The sequence below is a fragment of the Prionailurus viverrinus genome, chromosome A3, assembly GCF_022837055.1.
Source record: "Prionailurus viverrinus isolate Anna chromosome A3, UM_Priviv_1.0, whole genome shotgun sequence".
NCBI lineage: Eukaryota > Metazoa > Chordata > Mammalia > Carnivora > Felidae > Prionailurus > Prionailurus viverrinus.
This window is the reverse complement of record NC_062563.1, coordinates 120,477,180-120,494,797: the sequence shown is the minus strand read 5'-3', so window position 1 is coordinate 120,494,797 and position 17,618 is coordinate 120,477,180. Positions and strand designations below refer to the sequence as shown.

The 17,618-nt window shown below is 46.0% G+C and overlaps 1 protein-coding gene across 3 annotated transcripts in view; it reads right to left on the bottom strand.

Moving 5' to 3' along the window:
• The window catches only part of KIF3C (kinesin family member 3C), a 63,952-nt gene that overhangs the window by 20,523 nt on the left and 25,811 nt on the right, over nucleotides 1-17,618 (bottom strand). The window contains exons 6-9 of one of the 3 annotated variants that reach the window (XR_007151011.1): nucleotides 8,086-8,194; nucleotides 7,736-7,908; nucleotides 6,441-7,480; nucleotides 4,159-5,919 (exon numbers count right to left, since the gene is read on the bottom strand). Coding sequence is in view for 1 of the 3 variants with exons in the window: in XM_047853325.1 (XP_047709281.1) it covers nucleotides 7,387-7,480; nucleotides 7,736-7,908; nucleotides 8,086-8,194 (376 nt within the window). In the remaining 2 variants the exon portion in view is untranslated. Of the gene's footprint in view, nucleotides 1-4,158; nucleotides 7,481-7,735; nucleotides 7,909-8,085; nucleotides 8,195-17,618 lie in introns of those variants that run through there. The other 2 variants (XR_007151012.1, XM_047853325.1) reach the window with 2 other exon arrangements.

Genomic DNA, 17,618 nt, shown 5'->3' with positions numbered 1-17,618 from the left:
TTTGTGCCCTCCCTCTGCCTCTATCATCCTTGAGGGTGGTCCTGGCGTCCACACAGGCGATGGCCCCAGTGCTGGTACATGTTGAGGGGCAGGCCCCATGGTGACCAGGACTTGGAATTGCAAATAGCTGAAATGGAGATTTTCACACTTTAGTAAGTGTTCCCTGTAACCACCTGGAGGTGCTCATTTCAAATGGAGATTTCTGGCAAATCCCCCTAATACTGGTTTAAACCTGTAGGGATTTGTCTGCCACCATTATTATTCTTTTTTTTTTTAAGATTTTATTTTTAGGGGTGCCTAGGTGGCTCAGTCAGGCCTTGGACTTCAGCTCAGGTCACGATCTCACAGTTTGTGAGTTCAAACTCCATGTCAGGCTCTGTGCTGACAGCTCAGAGCCTGGAGCCTGCTTCAGGTTCTGTGTCTCCCTCTCTCTCTGTCCCTCCCCCGCTCGTGCTCTCTTTCTCTTTCTCAAAAATAAATAAACAATACAAAAATTATAAAGATTTTATTTTTAAGTAATCTCTACATTCAACATGGGGCTCAAACTTACAACCCCAGGATCAAGAATCACATGTTCCACCGACTAAGCCAGCCAGATGCCCCTATCTCCTACCATTAGAAGTCCAGAAGTGGACAGATCCAGGCTGGTGCAGCAGCCCAAACTCCATCAGGACCTTGGTTCTCCACGTCTCCCCACTCCATTGGCCTTTACATGCTGTGCCTGTTGCCTCAGGGTTACAATATGGCCCCTGCTCCTTGAACAAGCCTGACACATTCTCACCTAGGAAGTCTGCATTTGCTTTTCCTCTCCTGGAGTCCACTTCCTTACCACCAGGAATTTGCTCAGAATTAGTAAAGGCTTTCCAACTGCAACTCCTCCTACCCCACCCCAACCAGTACCTGGAATGCCCCATCTCCCTTCTCTGCTTTATTTTTCTCAACCCCACTTATCACTACATGACATGCAACGTGTTTTTCTTTTTTTATATAATTAAAAAAATGTTTATTTATTTTTGAGAGAGAGAGAGAGAGCACGAGCAGGGGAGGGCAGAGAGAGAGAGAGGGAAACGCAGAATCCAAAGCAGGCTCCAGGCTCTGAGCGGTCGGCACAGAGCCCAACACGGGGCTTGAATCCATAAACCATGCGATCATGACCTGAGCTGAAGTCAGAGGCTTAACCGAACGTAAGCACCACTTCTGTTTATTCTATTCACTGTTGTATTCCCAACACTTAGAACCATGCCTGGAATGAATATATGGGCAACAGGTGCTCAATAAAGAGTTGTTCAATGAAGGAATGCACTTCCAGGAGGTACACCTGAGTTCTAGGAAGGAAGAAGAAAGGGGAAGAGGTAAAACAGGTGATTTCTATAACCGGAAAGCAAAAAACATTTCCAGAAATTCCTAAGCCACTTCAGTTTACATCTCCTTAGCCAAAACCATGGCCACCTGTTGCTGCAAGAGAGTCTGGGAATATGAGTATTTTTAGTTGGGCACACTGCCCTCCTTGAACAAATTTATTTTGTAAGTAAAATAGAAGGGAAGAGGGGCACCTGGGTGGCTCAGTCTGTTGAGCGTCTCACTTAGGCTCAGGTCATGATCTCATGGACTGTGAGTTCGAGCCCAGCATTGGGCTCTGTGTTGACAGCTAGGAGCCTAGAGCCTGCTTCAGATTCTGTGGCTTCCTCTCTCTCTCTCTCTCTCTCTCTGCCCCTTTCCCACTCGCATTCTCTCTCTCTCTATCAAAAATAAATAAACATTAAATTTCTTTTTTTAAATTAGAAGAGTGGATATTGGAAAGGCAACCTAGTGTCTACCACATTGATGTGTCCTTGACCTAATAGAATCTCTGAGGGTGTTGATTTCGATGCACGTGAGCCTTGGACCATGTTGTAAGAAAAATAAAGAGAATAATAGGATGAACCCAAAACAAATTTTTTTTTTTTTTTTTTTTTTTTTGAGAGCGAGCAAGCATGAATTGCGGAGAAGGGCAGAAGGAGAAAGAGAATCCCAAGCAGGCTCCACACTCAGCGTGGAGCCTGACTTGGGGCTTGATCCTACAACCCTGGGATCATGACCTGAGCCGAAATTAAGAGTTGGGATACCAGAGCAAAGTTGTTTTTTTTCTTAATGTTTACTTATTTATTTATTTATTTATTTTTTTAAAATATTTTATTTTTTTTTTTTCAACGTTTATTTATTTTTGGGCCAGAGAGAGACAGAGCATGAACGGGGGAGGGGCAGAGAGAGAGGGAGACACAGAATCGGAAACAGGCTCCAGGCTCCGAGCCATCAGCCCAGAGCCCGACGCGGGGCTCGAACTCCCGGACCGCGAGATCGTGACCTGGCTGAAGTCGGACGCTCAACCGACTGCGCCACCCAGGCGCCCCTACTTATTTATTTTTGAGAGAGAGAGCACGAGCTCTAGCGGGTGCAGAGAGAGGGGGACAGAAGAAATGGAGCAGGCTCTGTGCTGACAGCAGAGTCCGGTGCGGGGCTCGAACTCACCAACCGAGACCTCAACCAACTGAGCCACACAGGCACCCCCAGAGCAAAGTTTAAAAAAAATTTTTTTAATGTTTATTCATTTTTGAGAGACAGCGCAAGCAGGGGAGGGGCAGAGAGGGGGAGGTGGGGGACACAGAATCCGAAGCGGGCTCCAGGCTCCTAGCTGTCAGCCCAGAGCCCAACGTGGGGCTCAAACCCAGGAACTGTGAGATGTGACCTGAGCTGAAGTCGGACGCTTAACTGACTGAGCCACCCAGGTGCCCCCAGAGCAAACTTTCTTAAGGCCTCATGGGTGATGAATGCACTGGTCATGGACCTCTGTTATGTTGGCTGTACAGAGCACACTCCACCCCCCCCCCCTTTCTCGAGAAAATCTTTACTTCCACCCCTCCCCCATACACATGGTTACAGTAGCAGAAATTGTGGAGGCCTTGTCCATCTACCACGTTTCCACCCACGTGACCCAAACCACTGAGTTGGCATCACATTCCCACGAATTTGGCACCAGGACTGAGATTCTGAGTCTCTCCGGATGACTGGATTGTGTAACTAGAGAGCGGCTGGCAGACGTATTTTCTACATCACAAACTGGACCAGCTGAGGAAAGAGCATGAACCCCACACAGAAAGAAGTTTGGTGAAATGGAGAGGGTCTTTGTGGTGTTTTGAGCCTCCAGTCCTAAGCTGTACCTGAGGACTCGTTCTGTCCTTGCCCTTGGGGTCTTTATTTCCATGTCTGTGGAAATCATGCTTCTCTGTGTCCTTATTTCACTCAGACCAGCTTAAATGAATCTTTAGTAGCAGTCAAGAGTTCTAACACACACCCCACCCTCTGGAGATCAGGTGCCCAGCTTTGGAGGAGGAAGTGAAACACAGCAGCCTCTTTATCAACAAACGGTTGACAGAAGACCCGGGTCAGGGTCCAGGGAGAATTCCTACCCTCAGCTGTTTTGTAAAGCTCTAGAAAACCACTTACATCAACCACACAAGTGACCCCACTACTAACAGGAGAAATGAGTGATTTAAAAATTTTTGTTTAATCTTTATTTATTTTTGAGAGAGAGACAGCGTGCGAGCAGGGAAGGAGCAGAGAGAGAGGGAGACAGAATCAGAAGCAGGCTCCAGGCTCCGAGCTGTCAGCACAGAGCCCGACATAGGGCTCGAACTCACCAACTGTGAGATCATGACCTGAGCCGTAGTCGGACGCTCAACCAACTGAGCCACCCAGGCACCCCAGAAACGAGTGATTTTAAAATAGGACCTCTAAGTTCAGGGTCTGAAGGGTCTGCCCTTCTGTCCCTGGCTTGCACTACTTGTAAAACATACAGGGTGCCTATCAGTTTTCCTGAGGTGTGGATGGGCTAGAGAGGAGGCAGAGAAAGGAAAAAAAAACAGGGGCTTTAGAGTCTGGAAATCCAGCTTCATCACTGAGCACATGTCTTTGGCTAAGTTAGTTAATTTTTTCTTTTTCTTTTTTAATATTTATTTATTTTGGGGAGGGGCAGAGAGAGGGGGACAGAGGATTTGAAGCGAAGCGGACTCTGTGCTGACAGGCTGACAGCAGGGAGCCCGATGCGGGGCTCAAACTCACGAACCCCCAAGATCATGACCCGAGCCCAAGCCAGACACTCAACCGAGCCACCCAGGTGCCCCAAGTCAGTTAATTTTCTTCAATCTCGTCTGTAACCCAGTGACAATAACTCCCATGTGGGAGGACTAAATGAGTGTGCACGTGTAAACTACCCAGCCCAACACCTGGCAAGTCCCAAAGAGCAGAGCCACTCCAGCCCCGGCACTCAGGGCTGGAGCATGGTGTACAGGCAGGGAGCCCCTCCGGGAGAAGCACCTGTGCCAAACCAGCTGGCTCACTGCTGCATTTCGTGCACCAGGCCAACCACGGTGCTCCCCTGGGAGTCAGGGGCCTTGTGTTTGTTAGAGGTAACTACTTTTCCTTTCCCATAAGACCCCCATGCTACGGGGAAGCAATTGTCCAATCTCAGAGGGAGGGAAAGAAGCCCTGAGAAGAGAGCCTATCGGGATGTTCTTCTTTGAAACTCTTTTAATTCAGCGCCCGCCGCCGGCCAGGCATCTCTGTGCGCTTTACACACGTTACTGACCGCTTTCATTTCTCCTGGCTGATCAATGGAGGAGCAGAGCTGTCAAATGATATTGACAGCTAATCTGGAATCTAGGCCGCGCTGACATCTGCTAATAGCTCAGAATTAACTGGGTGGGGACCGTTTGCCTAGGACACAAACAGTTGCTGCCATGGTTCTGGCACGGACTTCAGACTAGAGCCTGGGACCTGCCCCTCAGCCCCACTGGGCAGACAAGTCCCTTCTAAGCAGTTGGTTCTTCCCCAAGGTGCTGGGAACTGCAGCTGGGCTCCAAATACCCTTGAACTGCTCTTGGAAAAACAAGGAAGAGAGAGAAGGCAGAAAACGAGAGTAAAAGTAGGAACAAAGAAAAGAGAAGGCAGGCAACCAGCTCGGCGACGATACTCATTCCTTTATTATCGACTGTGTTAATTTGAACAGGGCTGGGCTGCAGGTGCATTTCAGCTCAACAGAGAGGCCTCATCTGAAGCCAAGGAGACAGACGGTAATGTTTTTTATATATATTTATATATTACATATGTCCTGTATAGCCATATGTATAGTGACAAGAATGAGCCACTGCGTTAACTGTTGTCCTAAATAAAGACCATAGCAACAGACATGGAAATTTGGTCCCAGTCAAGGCCCTTACTTTGTCAATCAAATGTCTGATACATCAAAAGGGAAGGAGAGAGACAGAGAGACTGAGATCCAACCACCCCGGTGGCCCTGTTCCCAGCATGTCTTACACTGAGTGTCGAGTGTCCCCTGTGGAGGTAAACACACACACACACACACACACACACACACACACAAACACACACACGTACACAAAACTGCGGGCAGGAGCTCCTCATCTGACACACCTAGGGCCCAGCCCTCAGACTGGGGTTGGTGAGACTGGGTATTTTGTGCTATAAGACTGTGAGGGTCAAGTGACCAGACAATGCGAAGTCGATGTGTCCAAGTGATGAATGGGGTGACACGTGCTGTTTCATCTACAAACAAGAAAGAGGTCAGTGGGAGAGGCTACTCAATGTAGGCATGGAGGTCCCCCTGTGCCCAGGCCACCTGGGGCATTTCTACACACAATTCCCATCGAGACACAGCCAAACCTCTGATCTGAATCCTGAGTCTCAATCTCTTGGGCTCTGATGAAAAATGGCATTTCCTTGAAGGACAGGAGCAAATGGCAATTGAGTTGCCAAACCAGCTAGTCCGGTAATTACAGCAGAAATGACAGCATCATTGAATTAAACCAAACCATAGCTTGGTCCTTACAGCAGAACTTGAACTGTATAAGACGGGTTCACTTCCTGATGGAAAGAGAAGAACCAGGTAATCAGCCCCCACCCCCCACCACCTTCCCCTCACCCAATTTCAAGCAGCTCGGTCGGTTTCATGCTGTTCTCCCGATGACTAAAATCCTCAAATTCTGGGAACTAGAGACTCCCCCTATTAGGGCATTTTGAAATCTTAAACCACTTGTTTCTTTCATGATTGCCTCTTCATTCCTCCACCAAAATACACACTTAAAAAGTAAATCAGTGAAAATTAATCTCTCTCTCTCTCTTGTTTTTGTTTTTTTTTTTTTTTTGGTAGAAATTTACTTATTATTTGAGATAACCTGGAGACATCTTGGTATGTCACAAAGGGAGGCGAGGAGTACTTCCCCAGGGACCAATTTATACAATGCCAAAGAAAAAGGATCAGTTTTCAACAAAATAGTGCTCAACAAATGTGATGCAGAAACAGGAGTAATAGGCAAGGTTGATAAATTGTGCCTGGGTCCCTGTCTCCTGTGATAAATGAAGGGGGAAGCAACAGATTCCAATACCTTTGTTTAGCCAGGGGGAGAATGACATTGATCGCTCCCACTATGAACTGGGATCCAGGCAGCTGCGGAGGAAAGTGACCAAAGCAGGAAGGAGCAGCGTCTCAAAAACGGGGTGTTGGCTTGATCACTCGTTGACCCCAGTTACTTCTCAGAGGGAACAGAAACAAAGGGACTCAGAGAAGGGACTTCCTTTGATGACTGTCCATGTTGTCCCATTACTGTTTCATTTCCTGCAGGTCCTGAGCAGGCAGCAACTGGTTGGTTCACAATTCCCATCCAAGGGTTGGGAAGGTGGCCAGGAAGCAGAGTTTGGTAAGCCATGAGTTCTTGCCAAAGCCAAAGAGCATGGCTGTGTCGGTGAGGTCACATAAGTCCTTGAAAAGGAGCCCAAGAGGCCAACAGAGGTTGTCTGAGGTCCAGACGCTTGAGTGCAGGGCTCTTTTCCCTGGGAGCATCGGCCTGACACTGTCAGGACATGTCTTGTCCTTTGTGGACATCTAGCATTTTTCTAGTCCCAGAAAGTGCTTAAGAACTGCTCACCGTCGGCATAGGAGGAGATGGAGATTATGGAGAGAGACAGGTAGAAAAAGTACTCTCTTCTCAGGCACTGGCTACCTTCCCTTCTGGGAGCAGCTGACAGGGAGGAGCTTGAGGTCAGACATGGCGGGGGTCCAAAGTCAGAAGGAAAGGAGGCTATGCAGTGGCCACGGCAGGCTCAGGTGAAGGCATCTCCCCCCACAGCTGAGCTCCACAAATAAATAACATTAATTAAATAAAGGAGGCTAAGATGAGCAGGCAGAGACGCGGTCTGCCAGATGCTCACCCCCTCACACACACGCACACGCACATGCACACACACGCACGCACACTGAGCGTCAGGTGAGATGATCCAGGCTTGGCTCCCCAGCCCAGGAGGCTCTTGGATGGGCAGCCTGACTGAAGGTTGTCACTCATGGTCTAGCACTGTTGTGGGGTGCAGAGCAGCGGAGGCCAGTGAGGCGTGTGTGGTAGAGGGTGGAGGCCGCTGAGGACTCTGGCACCTGCAGAAGGTAGGGGTGAGGTAGGTGAATGGGGAGGTTGGGGAAGGGCAGGAAACAAAAAAGTGAGGACTTGCCTTTTCCTCATCCTGTTGCTGTAGGAACTCCCCACCTCCCCCCGCCCACCCCCAGGGCTCCAGTTATCACCCTCCCTTAATGCCCTTCAGGTACAACCCAAACCCTCTTCAGCCTCAACCAGCCCACGTGGTTTCCATGCCTCCTAAGTCCACTGCCCACTCTGACCATAGCGGTACTGACCAGGACCTGGACTTCCGAACTTTAGATGTGGAAGGTCTTTCCAGAAAGCTGTCCAACCGCATAAGCCGCTCCATGTGTAGTGCACGGGGGTCTTGTTCTTGGTCATGAGAGAAGTCCATCTCAAAGACAGCTGGAGGGGACACATCCAGCTCCAGAAACATTATGTTTTCAGCCTGTGGTGGGAACATCAGACCAGACGTGAGCAGCGGCCCTGATGATCGGATCCCTCAGGCACTCAGTAAATACTGGGTGTAGCGAAGGTGATGAGGTACGTAGAGCACGCCAAGGTTATGAGCATCCCTCCCTTGGACCCTCTCTCCTCCCGCCCCTTCTATTTCCCAGATTCTTACCCTGTACCTGGGGTGGGACCCCATTGCCATAGCAACCCGAGCATACTGGCTGATAGGCCTCTTGTAGCCCACGGCTGACGTTGGCCGTTTCTTCATTTGGCTGTTATTCCTGTGGGGAAGAGGCTATATTAGAATGGGTTTCTTTTGAACACGGGGAAAATGACATCATGAAGAATTAAGTATCATTCAAGTAGGCAGGAAACTCCGCAGACCGTGGTTCACAGGAATTTTCTTCTCATTGTTCTAATACAGCTGGACAACTAAACGTTATCAAAACACAGGAAAGCATAGATTTCTTTACTCTTGTGTTTTTCAGTTCTTTTTTCCCCCCACAGTAAAGAAGGTTTGATTAAGGGCTAGAATGAAGAAAGGAAATCCAGTCTTCTTTCAGCTCTCAGCTTCATATGCTGATTTCACACATTATGCAAAACCGTTGATGATTAGTTGTTCTGGTTTTCATTTTTCTTCTTAGGAGTTTGTACAAAAAAAAATGATTAAAAAAAATCAGGCTTGAAATGCAAGGGTCCCAAAATAGCCTAAACAATCCTGGAAAAGAACAAAGTTGGAAGACTTACACGTCCCAGTTTTAGAACTGATTACAGGGTGCCTATTACAGGATGGCTCTGTTAAGCATCTGACTTCGGCTCAGGGCATGATCTCCCAGTTCATGAGTTCAAGTCCCACTTTGGATGAGTTCGAGCCCCGCTTCGGGTAAAACATGAACCCCGCTTTGGGTGAGTCTCACTTCACTCTCTCTCCCTCCTTCCCTCTGCCCCTCCTGGGATTCTCTCTCTTTCTCTGTCCCTTGCTCATTTGCACCTTCTCTCTCTCTCTCTCTGTCAAAAAAAAAAAAAAAAAAACTTATTACAAAGCTACAGTAATCAAGGCTGTGTGGTACTAGCATAAGGACAGACATATAGACCAATGGAAAAGAATTGAGAATCTAGAGACAAATCCTTATATTTGCAATCAATTGATTTTCTATAAGGGTACCAACTGAACCACCCATGCACCCCCAAGTTTTTGTTTTTTAATGTTTACTTATCTTTGAGAGAGCGAGAGGGAAAGAGCTAGAGCTCAAGGGGGGGGTGGGGCAGAGAGAGAGGGAGACACAGAATCCGAAACAGGTTCCAGGCTCTGAGCTGTCAGCACTGAGCCGCAGGATCATGACCTGAGCTGAAGTCTGATGCTTAACCAACTGATGCTTAACCACCCAGGGGCCCCTGTTTTGTTTTTAAAGAAACGTGTTTGCACGCTTAGAAAAAAGTCTGGGTATTCAACAAAATGCTACTAGTTACTATCTTGGGATGGTGTCATCATAGATGACTTTTATTATCTTTATGCCTTTCTGAAAAATCTGAACTTTACAATGAAAATGTATAACTTTATATCTAAATATCTCAGACATTCAGAAAAGTGTAGAAAATAATATATATGTATGCTTACCATCCAGCTTTGTCAAATCATTTAACATTTTGTTATACTTAAACTAAATCTTTTTTTTTAAGAAATAAAATGTAGGGGCACCCGGGTGGTTCAGTCAGTTAAGCATCCAACTCTTGATTTCAGCTCAGGTCATGATCTCCAGATTTGTGAGATCAAGCCCCATGTCAGTGCAGAGTCTGCTTGGGATTCTCTCTCTCTCAAAATAAATAAATAAGCTTAAAAAAGGCAAGAAAATGTAGACAGTTTTTAAGACTCCTATTTCTCTCTCCCTTGAGTTAGTTACTCTCTTGAATTTGGTGCTCACCAATGCCATTCCTGTTTTTATTGTTATTTTTATATGTGGCTATTCATAAACAATTAAATGGGTATTTGTATGCCTATTTCTAAAATTTGAACTGTGTGGTGAACATACCACATTTTTGTGTGCTCAACTTTTTAAGATTTATCCATGCACCTCTAGATTAGATTATTAAAGTTTACTTATTCGACTATTTTAAGGTTGCAATATGTCATCATGTGTGTGTGTGTGTGTGTTTGTGTATAAAATACATATTCTTTTGATGGACATCTAGGTTGATTTTTTTTTTTATCTACTATACACAGTGCCGTTGTGAACATTTCTGTACAGGTATCTTCGAGTACATATTCAGAAACTTCCCTGGGGTATACCAAGGAATGGAATGGTTCCGTTGTAGGGTATGTGCATTTTCAACTTTACTAGATATTGCCGTATTGCTTTCCAAAGTGGTTATACGTGAAGGCTTCCATTGCTCTATATCCTAGCCAAATCACAGCATGTCAGGCTTCTTACTTTCAACAGTCTGATGAGTGTGGTGTATTACTTTTATTATTCAAAACAAAGAAACGAAGATAGGAAAGAAATCAAGAAAAGTATTTCCATTAAAATAAAATAACACAGATTTTGGAGTAAGACATATCTGAGTTTGAATGTTGGCTCTGCCCCTTAAAGCTGCGTTACCTTGGGAAGTAGCTTAATACCTCTGAGGCTCAGCTATCTCGTTTTTTCTTTAACATTTTTTAATGTTTATTTATTTTTGAGAGAAAGAGAGAGAGAGAGAGAGAGAGAGAGAGAGAGAGAGGGAGTGGGGGAGGGGCAGAGAGAGAGGGAGACACAGAGTCTGAAGCAGGCTCCAGGCTCTGAGCTGGTAGCACAGAGTCCGATGTGGGGCTCAAACCCGCGAACTGTGATATCGGACCTGAGCCAAAGTCGGACGCTTAACTGACTGAGCCACCAGGCGCCCCGGCTCAGCTAGCTCTTGCCTGTCCCCCAGAACTGCTGAGATTAAGTTCGATAAGGATTTAGCATAGCTCACAGCAAGGGCTCAACTCATGGCAGCTGTGATGATGATTTATTCTCAATTCTACTTGCTAATTTCAAGCAGGGATACAAACGAGCCATGAAAAAAAAGCCAAAAGGCAGACAGAAGACAGAGGAGAAGAAACAGGCCGAGTAATTCGCAGATAGGACATCCTGTCCTTGGAGCTGACGGCACCAGGCCCGCCCTTCTGCGGCAGAGGGTGAGGGGATATGGCATTCCTGTGGTTCATTTTAGCAAGCCTATAAGGGAGTGCGGGACCCCACTTTAAGGAGGAAAACAGGGAAGGATGAAACCACGGAAGCCCCAGCTCGCTCAGCTGCTGCATAACCCCCGGGAGCAGGGAGGCTGTGCCCGTGCGCGTGGGCAGCCGCGCCCATAACTCAAGGGGAGGGGGGGAAATTAGTAACATAACCACTTAGCATTTATAAGGTGCATCTGTACATCCCATTTGAACTCTGCAGTCATCTCCTGCGGTGTAGACAGGGCAGACAAGGAGCCTGAGGCTCAGACAAGCAAAATGCCTTTTGTGCCTAAGGTCAAACAATTAGGAAGAGACTCCGAACTGGACCTTGCCAAATTCTCTTTTTAGGATGCTGTACTGTTTCTAGGAGAACACCCGGAGCAGGCTGGGGCGGAGTGCGCCCTGAAGGCTGCAGGCTCTGGGAATGGACAGGGGGACAGGGCTGGGCGAGCGGAGCAGTGCATCGTGTGAGCTGGCAGCCTGACCCAATAAAGATGCCAGCGCTATTCTGGGTGACATGCGGGAAGAGGGGGCTGGGGGAGGGGAGTCTGTAATTGGGACACCAAACTTCCCATCTACGCCCTCTTCTGCCCCAGGCCTACTTTCCATGATTGATCCCTCTCTAGTAAGCAGGTTGTGGCTGACAGCCCAGAGCGGGAGGCCTGGCTCTGTATGTATCCGCCCCTCCTGACAGAGACCCACAATCACTCTATGCCGGACAGATCCTGAGAGTTCTCATATGACCCTCCCTCTCAATGGCTGCCATCACAGTATTTTCCCCTTAATATTAAAATCTCATCGCTCAGCTCTGTCTTAGGGACTGACCCCAATCTCCTTATCAGCTGTCTCAGCATACACACACACACACACACACACACACACACACACCCCTTTTCCTGTTCTGTTCTGAAAACTGGCATCCAACATCATAGGGTGAGTTTTCCTTCTGGGTCTTTCCCAATCACCTGCCACAGCAAACCCGACTTGTCTCCGCAATCTGGTCCCTCTGTCCCCACAGGCCAGCTCTCCACTCTGCCTAGCCTGCCTGGGGAGGCCGGAACTTCTCTCCCTGTTTCAGATTCAACTCCGATGTCACAGACCTGTGAATAAATCTAGGGACTCAACCCAGAGCCGAGAATGTTCCTACTGAGGTAAACTTTGCCTCTGTAATGAAACCTGTTTAACTATCCGGATTCTATTTAGAGCAAGGAATGCTCTCTCTCTAAACTTGGAGAGCGCCCGAATATAAAATCAAATTCTAAAACAAAAACAGCAAGGGGCACGTGGGTAGCTCAGTCAGTTGAGCGTCTGACTTTGGCTCAGGTCATGATCTCGCTGTCCGTGAGTTCAAGCCCTGAGTCCGGCTCTGTGCTGACAGCTCACAGCCCGGAGCCTGCTTCAGATTCTGTATCTCCCTCGCTCTCTGCCCCTCCCCCACTCACGCTCTGTCTCTCAAAAATAAATAAAGGTTAAAAAAAAAAATTTAAAACAAAAACAGCAAACCAAACTCCCCTCCTGCGGCCCTTCTAAGGGATGAAGGCAAACTGGCTTTTCTGGAGTCCCTGTAATTATAATATTGGCTTATTGATATATGATTATTGATTACACATTTATTGATCATCTCCTCTGGGGCTTGGAGCCCCTCCCCCCATATTACCTCATTTCAACCTCAATAATCATGCAGGGCGATTTACTATCTTGACTTTACAGGTGAAGAAATTTGAGTTCAGAGAGGTTAAAAAAACCTTTTCCAGGCCACAAGTGGCAGAGCAGGGACTAGAATTCAGTATGTTCTAAACCCAAAATCTAGTCTCTTTCTGCTGCACCATGGTGCCTTTGAAAAGACTCTCTGGTGGGGCACCTGGGTGGCTCAGTCGGTTGACCGTCCGACTTCGGCTCAGGTCATGATCTCACAGTTTGTGGGTTCGAGCCCCACATCAGGCTCTGTGCTGACCACTTGCTCAGAGCCTACAGCCTGCTTCAGATTCTGTGTCTCCTTCTCTCCCTGCCCCTCCCCGGCTCACACTTTGTCTCACTCTGTTTCTCAAAAATGAATAAATGCTAAAAAAAACAAATGAAAAGACTCTCTGGTGGCTGGGGTCGCAAAGGCCCAAGAACTAAAGTTACAAATAGAATTGTGTGACTATAAACCAATGGTTCTAGACATTGTCAAATACAGACCCTTAGAGGACAATTTTGTATCCATACAATTAAAAATAAAGTCCATTATGAGAAACTAAAAATAAAAGGTCACACGTGTAGAACAGTTCCTGCTGGAGCTGGTTGCAAAAATGGGTTTTCAAAGTAACTTTCATAAACATTGTGATAGTGGAAGGCACCTCACCTGTGTAGCAACTAGTGGTGGCACAGAGATCGCGAAGAAAAAAGAAAAAGGGGGAGTTTTCCCAAAAGAACTTGATATGGGCGCGTTTCAAGAGTTGCCTGGAGCTAACACCTTTTAAAGGCACTGGGAAGGGCATGTAGGGGCAAATGCTTGTAGCTGGAGGAGGAGGAGGAAAACCATTTTTCCAACCAAAGCCTTCTTTTCTCTTTAAAAAAAAAATTTTTTTTTAATGTTTATTTATTTTTGAGAGAGAGAGAGAGAGAGAGACAGAGACAGAGACAGAGACTACCAGCAGGGGAGGAGCAGAGAGAGAGGGAGACCCAGAATCTGAAACAGGCTCCAGGCTCTGAGCTGTCAGCACAGACTCTGACGCGGGGCTCGAACTCACAAACCGTGAGATCATGACCTGAGCCAAAGCCAGACGCTCGACGCTCAACCGACTGAGCCACCCAGGCACCCCTTTTTTTTTCTTTTTTTTTTTAAAAGTTTTATTTAAGTAATCTCTATACTCAACGTGGGGCTAGAACTCATGAGTCGCATGCTCTTCTGACTGAGCCAACCAGGCACCCCTCCCCAACGAAAGTTTTCTAAAGGGACAACATGACTTCAGGTAATTTCTTTCCAACAACGCTTTTTTTTTTTTTTTCTCTTCCTGTGAGTGGCCTTCAGTGTTTTTCATCCCTAGAGTACCAAAATAAAGCAAAATATTCCACATGTGAATTGAGCAAAAGGAACAACGCCCTGATTAATAGGCTTTGGGAAAAGAGTTTTTCAGCCCTGCTGAAATGAGGCTGCAAATAGTGAGACCCGGTGCCCCCCTTCCTCCCAGGGAGGCAGCTTCTTCCGCCCCCGACCCTCAGTTTTGCACTGCGAAATGAGGGGTTTGGGGCAGACAGTGTGAGGTCCTGATGAGCAACGCTTGCACTATGATGCTACCCTGTGGCTCTCTGTGCTGAGTCAGAATCACAACTAGGATTCCAGTTATGAGGGAATTGTTTTTGCTTTATTTTAAAGCACCAACTGCTGCTAAAAAAAAAAAAAAAAAAAAAAGTAACTAAAAAAATTGTTTCATATAAACACATCCTTGATCTATTTTTTACTTTTGTAATTTCTGTGATTTTTAAAAAAGTTTTGAGGTAAACGCACAGCAAAAATGGTTAGCAAATAACATTTTAAAAAGGAAAAAATTTTTTAGTAATTCAGAATTGCATATAGTTGATCACTTGGCATTCACTTATTTACTTTTAATTTTTATTAATTTTGAGAGAGAGAGAGAGAGAGAGAGAGCTGTCAGCACAGAGCCTGATACAGGGTTCTAACTCATGAAACACGAACTCATGAAATGCCAAGATCACGACCTGAGCCCAAGTCAGACACTTAACCGACTGAGCCACCCAGGCTCCCCCCTGGTATTTATTAACAATTTTTTTTTTTTTTTATTTGAAGTAGGCTCAATGCCCAGCGTGGAACTCAATGCAGGGCTTGAACTCAGGACCCTAAGATCAGGAGCCGGATGCTTAACTGACTGAACCATCCCAGTTCCCCTAATAAATTTTTTTGAAGTAATTTATTTATTGGAGTTTTTTCTTAGAGAAATCTATAATTGTTTATTTATTTTTTAAAGTTTATTTATTTTGCAAGAGAGAGAGAACAAGCAGGGGGAGGGGCAGAGAGAGCGGGAGAGAGAGAGAGACAGAATCCTAAGCAGACTGCACTGACAGTATGGAGCCTGATGCCGGGCTTGAATTCACGAACCATGAGATCATGACCTGAACCAAAATCATGAGTCAGATGCTTAACCAACTGAGCCACCCAGGTGCCAAATCTATAATTGTTTATATCCTTTGTATTTTAAGTACAGTAGAGATTATTAAGATGTCATTATTGCCTTAATACCTTTTATCCTTACCCAGATATGTTTTAGTATTTTTATATAAAATACATACTTTGTATGTATTCTGAGCAGGTTATACACATTCTGTATAAAATAACATGGTTAAGGTGTGAACATACTTAACCATTATTTTGAAAAAGCTTGTGAATGTATTTCTTTTTTTTTAATGTTTATTTATTTTTGAGACAGAGAGAGACAGAGCACAAGTGGGGGAGGGGCAGAGAGAGAGGGAGACACAGAATCCGAAGCAGGTTCCAGGCTATGAGCTGTCAGCACAAAGCCCGACACGGGGCTCGAACCCACAAACTATGAGATCATGACCTGAGTTGAAGTCAGACGCTTACCGACCAAGCCACCTTTCTTTTTAATAGTTATTACTAGCATCTATTTTTAAAAAGTATTTAAAGAAAAAAAAAGTATTTAAAGCACTTAAAAAAAATTTTTTTTAAATTTATTTTGAGAGAGAGAGAGTGCAAGTGGCGAGGAGCAGAGAGAGAGGGAGAGAGAGAATCCCAAGCAGGCTCTATGCTCTCAGTGCAGAACCCAATGTGGGGCTTGAACTCGTGAACTGTGAGATCATGACCTGAGCTGAAGTCAAGAGCTGAAGGCTTAACCAACTAAGCCATCCAGGTGCCCCTTAAGATAGCTTTTTTAATTAAAAAAAAATCTATGAATGATTTTTCAGTGTATACAAACTATTCTGAGAAATGAATAAACTCCTCTGAAGCATGAAATTACAAAAGTCCAATCAAGATCCTTTCTCAGGTCGAGATTAAAGGAGACCAACGAGGCACTGCCTTTAAATGCCATGTCCCAGCTCAGGTAGGGAGGCAGAAAATTGCCCTCAAGGACACTACTGGGATAAGTGGCTAAGACTGAATATTGCGTACATAATAGTATTGTGCCAGTATAAGATTTCCTGGATTTGATCACTGTATTGTGGTTATGTAAGAATGTGCTCATTCTTAGAGAATACAGCTAAGGGGTCAAGATGTCTGCAACTTAATCTCAAATGGTTAGGGGATGGGGAATAAAGCAAGAGGTGGCAAAATATTAACATTTGGTAATTTTGATGAAAGGTATAAGGGAATTCTTTGCACCGTTCTTGCAATGCTTATTTTTCAAAATAAAAAGGTAATAAACACATGACTTCTCAGAGCCTCTCATCCCATCTCTATTTAATGTAAAGAAATTCCCCCACGTGCAAACTTTCAATTCAGGAACCTGTCCAAGCACAAAATCAGTCACCCTACAGACCAGAAGCCTCACCGGCATCTGCCTCCAGCAGAGGGCACTGGAGTCGTGGCTTTCAAGTGGGGCTTCCTTGCAGAATCACCTGGAAGCTTCGAAAAAAATTTTAAGTCCTTGGGATCCACCCAAGACAGACTGACTATCTATCTATCTATCTATCTGTCACCCAAGACCTTTTAAATCAGACTCTCTGGAACCCAAATCACAGGTGAGAACCTCTGTGCTAGATGATGTACTACTATGGGTCCCTACCTAGAGTGGAAAGGTGCATTTTACCTGGGTGGCTCAGTCAGTTAAGCAACAGCTTCGGTTTAGGTCACGATCTCATGGTTCAAGAGTTCAGGCTCCGTGTCAGGCTCTAAGCTGACAGTGTGGGGCCTTCTGGGGATTCTCTCTCCCTCTCTCTCTGCTCCTCCTCCTTCTCTCTCTCTCTCTCTCTCTCAAAGTAAGTAAATAAACCTTAAAAAAAAAAAAAGACCTCTACTCATGAACTTGCCTCTTACAAAGTTGCACAGTGTCAGCCTGGGTAGGATCGGCCTTTTAGAAAGTAGACAGATTAAGTGGGCATCAGATGCCCCAGTGAGAAGCCACAGACCTCTATGGCTAGCTTCCCACTGAGCTTTGGGGAGAATGCTGCCCTATCTTGGCATTAATATTCCTGAGATAAAGACAGCAAAGAACCTCCAGGGAAGTGCTTTGGTATCCAGCCTCCTAAACACCGCTGTCTAAAGATTTTCAATCAAGGGACAGTGGTCCAGGTGAGTGAGGCAGTCCCTCTGCCGGGTTTGAAGATCATCTTCACGGCCACCAGCAGAGGGAGCCACACACACACACACACACACACACACACACAGCCAGGGGACGCAAACTGTACCTAAGAGCTGGGCTACAAGGAAACAGGTGGAAATGCTGAATCACCACGCTGAGCTGAGTGAAACTAAAAAGATTGGATCACGCCTCTCATTTCCTGATCTGATTACTTCTCTGTATTCAGAAAATACAGACTGGACTGTGAGC